Source organism: Hippocampus zosterae, chromosome 12 (assembly GCF_025434085.1).
Source record: "Hippocampus zosterae strain Florida chromosome 12, ASM2543408v3, whole genome shotgun sequence".
Taxonomy (NCBI): Eukaryota; Metazoa; Chordata; class Actinopteri; order Syngnathiformes; family Syngnathidae; genus Hippocampus; species Hippocampus zosterae.
In genome coordinates, this window is record NC_067462.1 from 502,338 (window position 1) to 513,304 (window position 10,967).

A 10,967-nucleotide genomic window follows, 5' to 3' on the forward strand; every position below is an offset into this window, starting at 1 on the left:
GGCCCTGAGGCTGCCGGCCTCCGCCGACCCGGAGCGCTCTTGTACACTGGACCCGATCGGCGAATCTCCAAACGAGGCCTTTGGAAGACATCCACATTGATCCTTCAAGTGTCTTGAAGTGGCATTTGATGATCATAAATGCCAATCTCCAAATAGATAAAAGATTTTTTTCTGAAGTAAACGGTTGACCGAGCAGGTGACTCTTGCGATAACGTCACAACAGCGGAAAGGCAGCATAAACGGTCGTATGCTCTTAGCGGGGAAGGACTGCTGCAACTTTGGGAGCTTGCGCTTTGATTTTGGGTCAAGTGGAAGCCCAAAGGCTCAAAAACTCTGGAAATCGGAACCCTCGCGTGATGATGAGGAGCGATTGAGATTCCCGTTTTGATCGGCGTGACGTGATCGGAAATGCCTCGGTGCTTGTTCGCAGAGGGCCACGGAGCAGATGCCGCCGCACGACGTCGGACAACCCGACGCTTCCCCGTCCGGAAGCGCAGGCAGATCCGGGGAACGAGACCGGGCCGGGTCCGGAAGCCCGGACCGGCGGCGGGGGCGAGACCGGTCTGGATCCAGAGAACGCTCCAGAGGACGGGAGCGATCGCGCTCCAGAGAGCGTCACGGTTCCGACAGAGGCCGGCACCCTCGGTAAGAAGAACTTGACTACTCGTTGACAAATGAACCGCGAAAGGCTCGGATTGTAGTCGAGGAACACAAAGGTATGGCGCCTGGCTGGTTTGGCCTTTGACCTCGGCCCGTCTCTTCTCAGGGATCGTTACGGGGGCCAGCGGCGCCGCGAGCGAGACCGGCGGGGGGGCGGCCGCAGCCCCTCCCCGCGCTCGCAGCCCGCATCCGCCAATGAGCCGCCGACCAAGAAGAAGAAGGAGGAGCTGGACCCCATCCTGACCCGAACGGGCGGCGCCTACATCCCGCCCGCCAAGTTGCGGCTCATGCAGCAGCAGATCACAGACAAGAGCAGGTAGGCCGCCGCTTCTTTCGGTCCGCTCGAGATGCACGTGGGCGGCCCCGCGGCTGAGACTGTGCCCCCCCCCAACGCATCTCCGTCCCGCAGCTTGGCCTATCAGAGGATGAGCTGGGAGGCGCTGAAGAAGTCCATCAACGGTCTGATCAACAAAGTCAACGTGTCCAACATCGTCAACATCATCCAGGAGATCTTGCAGGAGAACATCGTCAGGGGGAGGTCAGCCTGCGCCTGCGCCCGCTTCGTCAACGCGCAAACAAAACAAAGTCGCTCCGATGAAAACGCGAGGGGGGGGAAAAATAAACCTAAAGTGCAAGCCCATGACACGTCCTCGGTCCTCGGCGTCATTCGTGAGATCTCGCGGTTGATTTTGAACACGTCAGCACTCGTATGGGTCACAAGCAGCAGCCAAAGGAGCACGAGTGAAACGGAGGCGCCCGTGTGCTCAGGGGTCTGCTGTCGCGCTCGGTGCTGCAGGCGCAGGCGGCGTCTCCCATCTTCACGCACGTCTACGCCGCCGTGGTGGCCATCATCAACTCCAAGTTCCCGCAGATCGGCGAGCTCATCCTCAAGCGACTCATCCTCACCTTCCGGCGCGGATACCGACGCAACATCAAGGTACGCCGGCCGCCGCCGCCGCGCCCGCGTATTGTTTGCGACAAAGCGCTCTTTGCTGCGGATTTCCTCTTGATTGTGGATCGCCGTCGTTTGACGAGACCTCCTTGAAGTCAACATTGTTAAGAAGCCGCGGCACCTTTTTGTTTTCCAGCAACAATGTCTGACGTCGTCCAAGTTTGTGGCTCACCTCATCAACCAGAACGTGGTACGCGCGGACCAAAACCGCCGCCGCCGCCGTCGGCAGGTTTGTCTTTGTCTCTCTCTCACCCCGCCCCGCCCCCCGGTATGCGTGCGTCCCCGCGAGCAGGCCCACGAGGTTCTATGTTTGGAGATGCTGACGCTGCTTCTGGAACGGCCCAACGACGACAGCGTGGAGGTGGCCATCGCCTTCCTCAAGGAGTGCGGCCTCAAGCTTACCGACGTCTCCCCGCGCGGCATCAACGGTGAGCTCGGCGTCTTTTCCCACCGTAGACCTTACCGTGGTCTTTGCCTACTTGGGCACAACCAATCCTGGAAAAGCTCGGCAGACCTTCTCCTCGGAAAATACGGGCGTTGACGTTTTTTTTTTTTGTTGCATTTTTAGAAAAGTAGAAAAAGTCCTGCTCTTGAGATCAGAGTTGTCCACGACTTCCATCGTGACAATGACAACTCCAATGTATCCCGTGTCTTTATGCGAGATACAAAAAGTTATGTCCCCATCGACAAAAAGAATCTTTTTCGAATTCTGGTCATACGGGCTCGAAAAGTCTATTTGAAGGTCTATTTGTAGTCAAAGAAAACCCCGTCCGTCTCGTCTTGATTTTCTTTTCCGCCAAGCAGTCGGGAAAAGTCTTTGCCGGTCTTTTGCGCCGGCCGTCCGTCCGTCCGTCCGGCCCGATGAGGTGACGGAGCGGCGTGTGCTCCGCAGCCATCTTCGAGCGGCTGCGCAACGTCCTGCACGAGTCAGCCATCGACAAGCGCGTGCAGTACATGATCGAGGTGATGTTCGCCATCCGCAAGGACGGCTTCAAGGACCACCCCGTCATCCCCGAGGGCCTGGACCTGGTGGACGAGGACGACCAGTTCACGCACATGCTGCCGCTGGATGACGACTACGACGCCGACGACGTTCTCAGTGAGTTGCCGGCGGTGGGGGGGCGGGCGCGCGACAAGGAGCCTCAGGAGTTTTCATTGCGGTTTGACCTTTTGTCTTTCATTGAATTGTTTTTTTTTTTTTTTTTTAATACATGCGCTTGTCTCTCGTTGGGTAGAACCATGAACGCACCATGCAGGATATTCATTGTCAGAGACCAAAATTTTTTTTTTCCGTAGATGTGTTCAAGATGGATCCCAACTTCCAGGAAAACGAGGACAAGTACAAAACGCTGAAGAGAGGTAAGCGGCTACCGCTCGACTTTGCGCTTTGCTTCCAGCGCCCGCCGACATGCGCTCTGTGCCAGCGAGGTTGGAGGAAGTGTTTCTCGGCGCATTCCGCCGCTGCTAGCGCGGATCGCGACGCAAACGCCGCGCTAGCCGTTTGAAAGTTGCGCGGCGTAACGCGACTTTGTCCTCCGGGCAGACATCTTGGATGAGGGCAGCAGCGACTCCGGCGAGGAAGGAGACAGCGAGGACGACCAAGACGACCAAGACGGCGAAGAGCAGCAGGAGGGGGAAGGTGACGCGCGGGGTTTGGGAGGGGGGGGGGGGGTTTCCTTCTTCCTCTCTGTCGACGCGACGCGGTCTGACTGCGGCTTGCGTGTCCTCAGACGAGAAGGTGACCATCTTGGATCAGACGGAGGTCAACCTGGTGGCCTTCAGGAGAACCATCTACCTCGTCATTCAATCCAGGTGGGCTCAAGCGAGACGCTCGCGTCGAGTTGATGTCCGCGCGGCGCGTAGCGTATGACGCTTGTGTGGGGGGAGCCCAAATTTGCGGCGTTGCGTCTTGACTTCCTTCCTTGTGCAGTTTGGACTTTGAGGAGTGTGCTCACAAGCTCATCAAGATGGATTTTCCCGACAGTCAGACGGTAACGCACACACACGCACGCGCTTGACAGACACACACACACCGCTCACCTGTCAATACATTTGTGTGTGTGTGTGTGTGTGTGTGTGTGTGTGTGTGTGTGTGTGTAGAAGGAGCTTTGCAACATGATTCTGGACTGCTGTGCTCAACAGAGGACCTATGAGAAGTTCTTTGGCCTGCTGGCAGGGGTGAGACGTGTCGATTGTAAAAGAGAGCCCCGCCTCTGGGCGGCTATATTCCGGACCGGAAAATCAGCCATATAGGGAGCCCATATTTAAAAACAAAAACGACAACAAAAACACCCGCGCGCAAACGCTGTGTATATTTGACCGCTTCCACAGCATTGAAACCTATTTCGTCTCGACAGAACTTGTGAGGTTCGGAACCAAGCCCAACTGCGACTAGCATGATGTGCTCCAACCATGTTGCGAGGGCAAAAACCAAAACCCGTCACAGAATTAAGCGCGGGCGAGTCGACCCACAAATGGGCGACATTTGCAAACGTGCGGGGGACCACCGTCAAGGTATCCCAACGACACGAAGCGTCCGCACTTGCGACTGGCGGCAAAAACGGTCGCAGCCGCCAGCCAGAATTTCATCAGGTGGGCGCGGCTGCGAGCGCATCTGTTTCCACGCCGGCCGGCGCACCTTTTGACGTTGCGGCCGGCCGGCTTCGGTCTGGCGTCGTTTCCGCCGAAGGGCTTGCGGCCCTCGTCGGGATCAAGCGCTTCGGGTCACGGATGGGTGGGTCTTGCTCGCTGGTTTGTTTTAGAGGTTCTGCCTGCTGAAGAAGGAGTACATGGAGAGCTTTGAGGCCATCTTTGCCGAGCAGTACGAAACCATCCACCGGCTGGAGACCAACAAGCTGAGGAACGTGGCCAGACTCTTTGCTCACCTCCTTTACACCGACTCCATCCCCTGGAGTGTAAGTGCGCACGCACACACGCACGCGTTCAGCTGATCTGATGACATGCACCGCCCCAAAAAGCTTTTTTTTTGTTTTTTAAATGAGAAAAACATACATGCAGAAAACAAAACACAAGTTCAAGGTCACCTGGGAAGTACTGGGCAATGTTACACGCAACACTTAAAAAGGGGGGAAGTGCAAGGAGTCGTCAACAACGAACCCATGACGCCGACCGGTCCACCAAAATGCAGAGTTTGGCGGTGCTGATCAAGAATCCAACTTTTTTTTATTTGAATGATTGTTTTTATTGATTTATTTTGCAAATCTCCCCGTCAAGATTCACGTCACCTGATTTGTCAATGGAGTCAGCCGGCTGTATCGTTGCGACACGCCGGCGGCCACTTTTCGGAGAGGCGATTGCTTTGCGGACCGCCGCTACGAAAAAGGGGCGGTCCGCTTTTGAAGGCGACGGCGCGCTTGTGCTTTCAGGTCCTGGAGTGCATCAAGATCAGCGAGGAGACCACCACTTCATCCAGCAGAATCTTTGTCAAGATTCTCTTCCAGGAGCTGTGCGCCTACATGGGCCTGCCCAGACTCAACCAGCGCTTCAAAGACACGTGGGTGGCCGGCCGCCGCGCTTTTTGGCCTTTGGGGCTCATGTTGCGCGACACGCGCCTGACGTGGGACGTGCGGTCGAAGGGGCTTTTGGAAGTTTTTACGTCCTTCTCGCCCCGCTGCCCAATCGGGAACGTCTTTTGTGGCTGTCGTTTCCCCAAGAGAAGTTGCGTTCCGCTCTTTGCCAGACTCCAGATGAGGAACGCTCGCGCTCCATTCGAGCCGCAAACTTGTCACGACGCGAATCTCACGAGTTTTGCTTTGTCTCCCAGGACGCTGCAGAGCTTCTTTGAAGGTCTCTTCCCTCGCGACAATCCCAGGAACACGCGATTCGCCATCAACTTCTTCACCTCCATCGGCCTGGGAGGACTCACGTAAGGAACGCGCGCTAACCAGAGGTGCGTCTGCGTGCGCGGCAACTTAGCCAAGGTGCGTCGCTTGTGGCGTTCCAGGGACGAGCTGAGGGAACATCTGAAGAACGCCCCCAAGATGATCATGACTCAGAACCAGGAGGTGGAATCGTCCGACTCCTCCGACTCCTCTTCGTCCTCCTCCGACTCGTCCAGCGAATCGGATTCGTCCTCGTCCAGCAGCAGCAGCAGCTCAGGTGCGTCCGCCTTTTGTTAGCTATCAGCATCCCCTCCACGTGCCGCCGTCACGTTAACACAACGTTGCAGGTGTTCGTTCGTACAGCCGGTAGACGATGGCTTTCGTTCGTTCGTTCTTGCCTCCCGTTTTTTTGCCTGTAATTCCACTGTCAGCCACTCGGTGGCGGCACACCACACTGTGTACCTTGGGAAGCGGTGAGAAAACGGGAAGGCTCGTCAAACTCAACCGTCAAGAATCCAGATTTTTGATGGCTCCAGGTACCATTTGAATGCCCTCCCAAACAGTCCGGCGGGCCCGAGTTGCAGAGCAAAAATGAGAGAATAAAAGTACATGAAGCGAAAAATGAAAACGGAAGCCCTCCAAAGAAATGAATGTGGACCTTGCTCGCCACTTCTTTCCCTCTCTTCACCCTTACCGAATGCTTGACAGCCGTTTTGTCTCGACTCCCCCTCCAGACTCGGACGGCAAACGCAAGAAGAAGAAGGGGAAGCAGAAAGGACAAAGCGACAGGAAGACGGCGACGAGCAGGAGGAAGCCGCGGGCGAAGAAGCCCGACGCCAGGGGGGACGGCAAAGGCCGTGGGCGGCGGGAAGGAGACGACCAGGAGCAAGAGGAGAGGGCCGGGCGCAAAAGGGAGCGGGACGAGCGGGAGGAGCGGGGGAGGGAGGACAGGAGCCGCAGGGAAGAGGACAAACGAGCAAGGGGCAGAGCGGAGGAGCGCAACAAAGAGAACCGAGACGGCAACCGGGACGACAGGAGGCGGCGCTGAACGCCCGCCGCTGCCGCGTCCCTCCGCTTTTGCCACACAACACTTTCCTCCTTTGCTTTCTGCTCGGCGAGCCCGCCCTCGCGTCGGAGCTCTCCGACTCATCCTCTTCTTAAGGGGGGCCACTTTGGCCCTGATTTGAGCCTGAGGTGGGCCCCCGGCAGGAGATTCCTGCCGGCCCGATCACACCGAAGCGACTCGTCATTTTGTAAAAGAGCCAATCCTCGGCCCGAGCGAGTGACTTTCCAACAAGTTGGCTCCGCTCTGCGCATCTTGCGGATGGACGGAATGGATGTTCCACTCCGATCGACATTAAAACGACACGCGCCGCCACTCCGTAGGGTCTCAAATTCCCCCCGACCCTCCGTTTTGTTGGTTTTCCCCCTTACGACCGATCATTATATGTATTTTCTTACAATTAGTTTTATATGCCTACACACCTGGGTCAAAAATGAGCCAAAAAGTGAAATGACTTAAGATGACAATAATACTCATTTGTTTCAAAGCAGGACTCTAGCATTTCATTTTTGTAACACGTTTCCATGTCCTTGGTTTCCTCAATTCAAGTAATAACGCGAATTGGAGGACGTTGAATTGAGAAGTTAAACTGACATTGACAAACTACAGATCATGCAGGCAGGCGAAACTTAAATTTACAACGAAGCATCGTACAATCGTACGCCACCGAACGCGGCATATTTACCGCGCAGATGGAAATAAACGATATAAACGATGAAAACGCAGCGCGAAAAGCTCGGAATTCATCTGACGAGCACCGAACAAGTGGCAACGTAAGATGGCCGCCGGTCCGTTTCTCCTGGCTTCACTTATCCCCACCGCGATCAGGCGGCATTCTTAGTCCCCTCATATGCTGTATATATGCCCGCGTCTCTGCCGCAAGGTGGGACTTTTTTTCCCCCACCCTTTCTTTTTCGGTGCTTTGCAATATTTTATTTTCTTCAAGGAAGGAAGGGCCGTTGTCGGTGACGTACTTCCGAACGCGCGCGTGCTAGCCGAGAGACGTCTCCGGTCACTTCCCGTGCTGCGCGCAACAGCGGGAAAATGGACGGACGCAAACGCTGGAGCAGTTTCGACGACGGCAGAGAAATGAGGAGCTACAACGGCAGAGACAAGTTCAAGTTCCCCAGAACGATGAGTGGCGCCAACCAGCATTACGGCCAACATTACAACGAGCAATACAACGCGAATTACAGCGCACAGCCCGGCGAGAACTACAACCAAGGTGCCAGCGAGCATTACAACGAGCATTACGCCGCGCCACTCGGCCCCGGAGCGAACCGCTACAGCGGCGACGCCGGCTTCCAGCGCTTTCCCGCGGAGCCCGGCGTCCATCGAGCGCCGTGGAATCAAAACAAGACGGAGGCCATTTGCTGTTGCCCGGCACACGAAGGTAAGAAGCGGGCGTTCGGCCACGGAGCAAATGACAGGGAAAGGCTTTGACTCGAGGTCGCCGCGGTCGCTCGAGCCGACGGCGTAAGTACTTTGGAGAATCCGACATCGGCGGACGACCCACGTCAAACGTCTTGATGGCGCCTCTACGCAAGACGGCAGCGGCTCAGGGGCCGATGAAAAAGTACTTTTGTTTGGAGCGTTCGCCAAAAAGAAAGGCCCGTTTCAAAGGAATTCGACTCGTTTCCAGCGCGAGGACCGCTCACCTAAACCGAACTTGGTAGGCGGCCGAAAAGGATTGTGGGTGGCAAGAGCCAAATGGACTCCAAGGAGCTGTCCGCCGTTCTCATTCGGGTACTTCCAAAAATAGTCCCAAGAAATGAAAAAAAAAAAACTATACAAAACAGTCGCTTGAAATGAAATATTGAAGTCAAACCAATTAAAAAAACTACTTTGCAACAAGAGAACAAAAAAAAGATGTTTAAAATTGGAAGACGTTGAAGAACTAATCAAGGACTGCGGTTCGTTTGCATTTGTCAGGAAACATGTGCGCCACGCTGGCCGCCGCCCTCCCGGGCCTGCTCGCTGGCGCCGGAGGACAAGGCGGGATCATGATGAAACCTTTCCTGCATTTTCCCGTCAACAACAACACCGCTGCTCCACCTGCGCCTCATCTTTTCCCAAATTTCAACGCGGTGCGTCCAAACCGCACACTGGGACTCCGCCGGCGTGCAGTCACTTCACGACGCTGACGTTATCGGCTGCTTTTTTTAACTTTTTGTACGCGTGTGCGCACGCTTGCAGATGGACCCGGTGCAGAAAGCGGTGCTCAAGCACACGTTCGGCGGCCGCGCAGGCGGGGCCAAGGCGAGGAGGAGCACGCAGCCGGTCGAGTGCAGCGTCTGCCGGATCAAGTTCAACTCGGACGTGAGTCAGGCCTCACCCCCCCTCTCCCTCCGCTGCCGAGAGAAGCCCGGCGTTGTTTTTGACGCCGCGTGTGCGCATGCGCTCGCAGTCGCAGGCGGAGGCGCACTACCGAGGCAGCCGTCACGCCAAAAAGCTGAAGATGCAGCAGAGCAAGGAGGAGCACGACGAGGCGTCGGTCGACGCGGCCGCCAAAGACGGCGGCGATGCTGGCCCCGCCCCTTCGACGGGAACGAGCGCCGGTAGGCTTTGTTGGACGACTTTGACTCCTTTCTATCCCAAATTCACTCCTTTAAATGTGCATCGGGGGGGCGAACCATTTTCGATCTATGAACCCGATATACGAATGCGCTTTGCTCTTATTCAACTCTTCTCTTGTCGCCGCAGATGCGGCCCCCTGCGGCAGCGCGGCGGACCAGGCGGCCCCGCCCGCCGGCGAGTGGGACGGCGAGCGGGCCAAGAAGCTGCTCTACTGCTCGCTCTGCAAAGTCTCCGTCAACTCCCTCATGCAGCTGGAGGCCCACAATTCAGGTCAGCCGGCCGTCGCCGCCTCGGCCCTCAAAACGCGCGCTGCGATCAAAAGCGCCGACGTCGGCTATGGGAGCGCGCGCTGCCGGGAGTCGGCGGTGGGCTGCTAAGTCTTGGTAGGGGGCTCGGCGAGACGCTTGGTGCCGGCCGACCCGTCGCGCATCACGCCTCCACGCCCGCAGGCACCAAGCACAAGACCGCGTTGGACGCCCACGCCCGCGGCGGTTCGGGTCCCGTCAAAGCGTCGCCGCGAGCCGGCGCCAAGGTCAAGTCGCCTTCCAAGAGTTGCGCCCCTCAGAACAAAAGCTTCCACTGCGGAACCTGCAACATCCTGGTCAACTCTGAGATTCAACTCAAGCAGGTGACTGGACGCCCCCCTCCGTTATCCGCTCGCTACGTTGGCGTCATCTGACCGGTCGCTGTTGTTGACTGTTGTCGTTGCAGCACATCTCCAGCAGGAAGCACAAAGACCGCCTGGCGGGGAAGCCCAGCAAGCCCAAATTCAACAAAAGTCAACGCATGGTCAGTGTCGATGCCGTCCTCTCGGGCAAACGCCGCACGTTGGCGTTAGCGGCGCGCGAACGCCAGCTGTCGCGGCGACCGCTCCGAACTTACTTGACGCCGTTCCAAGCTAGCGCTGGCGCTCTTAGCGACCGACCGGCATTAGCATCCTAAATCAAAGCCGACTTATTTGATAGCTTTAGCGCTCTGGCGCAAGGTTGAGACCGGACACGAGATATCGGGCGACGTCTGACAGTTGAAAGGTTGCGCAAACACACGACCGCCGCTAGGAGCTCACGTCAGATGTTGGCGCGGCTTTTTATTCGGAATTTTTTTGCCGGCAGGAGGTGAGCACGTCTTCTGATTTGACCTCGCCGCCGCCTGCCCCCTCGTCCGGCTCTTTACCCCACCCCGCGCCCGGACCAATCAGAGCCGGTCAAGGCTCCGCCCTCTTCGCGCCCTACTGAACCGGACGGCAACGTCGACAGGTAAGGCCGTCCCGGTGGCCTCCACGTTTGGATCGGCGGCCTTAAGACGCCCGGCGTGCCAAAAAGCCGCCTGCGCCTTTTTCGGCGGCGTCCTGGAGCCTCGGACTTGAATTCACTCCAGCTTGGAACGTGAACCGTTTTGGGGCCACAATAAGCGTTGGAAAGTTCCTTCCTCTTCGGCCCGGGGGAGAAATTCTCCACGGGAAATCCCCGTCTTCGTCATGGCCGAGTGTCGCTTTTGGATGCCTCAAAGACTTTGTCGGTGGCGCATTTGCAAAGAAACGAGACATGCCCGGAAAATGCGCCACACATCCCCGACCTCCCGAAATGTGGGCGCAGGCGCCCGTCAAAAGGAAGTGAAGATGGCCCCGTTTGTTTGTGAAACGGAACCGTAGCGCTTGGGAATCCGCCCGGGGAACCGGATCCAAAAGGCCAGGGTCAAATAAAAGGCCAGAAATGGTTTGCTTTGTGTTTTTTTTTTTTTTTTTTTTTTGTGAGAACAACAACAACAAGAAAAATGGCATCATTGTGTTTGAAAGATGAGCAGAAGCAGTGCAGCCAAATGAATCCAAGGAAGAAAGATTTCATGCAACAAACTTTTTTTTTTCCCTTAATTT

At 56.6% G+C, this 10,967-nt stretch overlaps 2 protein-coding genes across 4 annotated transcripts in view; both read left to right on the top strand.

Moving 5' to 3' along the window:
* cwc22 (CWC22 spliceosome associated protein homolog) overlaps positions 1-6,502 on the top strand; it is a 48,066-nt gene extending 41,564 nt beyond the window's left edge. For all 3 annotated transcript variants that reach the window (XM_052082005.1, XM_052082004.1, XM_052082003.1), the window contains 17 exons: positions 431-645; positions 767-976; positions 1,070-1,198; positions 1,429-1,597; positions 1,749-1,802; positions 1,905-2,040; positions 2,505-2,711; positions 2,909-2,971; positions 3,156-3,251; positions 3,343-3,424; positions 3,543-3,603; positions 3,713-3,790; positions 4,375-4,527; positions 4,999-5,126; positions 5,397-5,498; positions 5,577-5,731; positions 6,189-6,502. In XM_052082005.1, the coding sequence (XP_051937965.1) occupies positions 431-645; positions 767-976; positions 1,070-1,198; positions 1,429-1,597; positions 1,749-1,802; positions 1,905-2,040; positions 2,505-2,711; positions 2,909-2,971; positions 3,156-3,251; positions 3,343-3,424; positions 3,543-3,603; positions 3,713-3,790; positions 4,375-4,527; positions 4,999-5,126; positions 5,397-5,498; positions 5,577-5,731; positions 6,189-6,502 (2,352 nt within the window). The remainder of the gene's footprint in view (positions 1-430; positions 646-766; positions 977-1,069; positions 1,199-1,428; positions 1,598-1,748; positions 1,803-1,904; positions 2,041-2,504; positions 2,712-2,908; positions 2,972-3,155; positions 3,252-3,342; positions 3,425-3,542; positions 3,604-3,712; positions 3,791-4,374; positions 4,528-4,998; positions 5,127-5,396; positions 5,499-5,576; positions 5,732-6,188) is intronic.
* A 967-nt stretch (positions 6,503-7,469) lies between these two features.
* znf385b (zinc finger protein 385B) lies at positions 7,470-10,809 on the top strand. The gene is made up of 8 exons (XM_052081876.1): positions 7,470-7,910; positions 8,450-8,604; positions 8,714-8,836; positions 8,925-9,075; positions 9,194-9,364; positions 9,544-9,722; positions 9,806-9,883; positions 10,207-10,809. The coding sequence occupies exons 1-8, from the start codon at positions 7,562-7,564 to the stop codon at positions 10,327-10,329; spliced, it is 1,329 nt and encodes a 442-aa protein (XP_051937836.1). The 5' UTR covers positions 7,470-7,561; the 3' UTR covers positions 10,330-10,809.
* The last annotated feature ends 158 nt before the right edge of the window (positions 10,810-10,967 follow it).

Coding starts and splice junctions, on each gene's coding strand:
- znf385b (XM_052081876.1), top strand. CDS start 7,562: ATGGACGGACGCAAACGCTGGAGCAGTTTCGACGACGGCAGAGAAATG. Junction 8,605..8,713: donor TTTTCCCAAATTTCAACGCG/GTGCGTCCAAAC, acceptor GCACGCTTGCAG/ATGGACCCGGTGCAGAAAGC. Junction 9,076..9,193: donor TTCGACGGGAACGAGCGCCG/GTAGGCTTTGTT, acceptor GCGCTTTGCTCT/TATTCAACTCTTCTCTTGTC.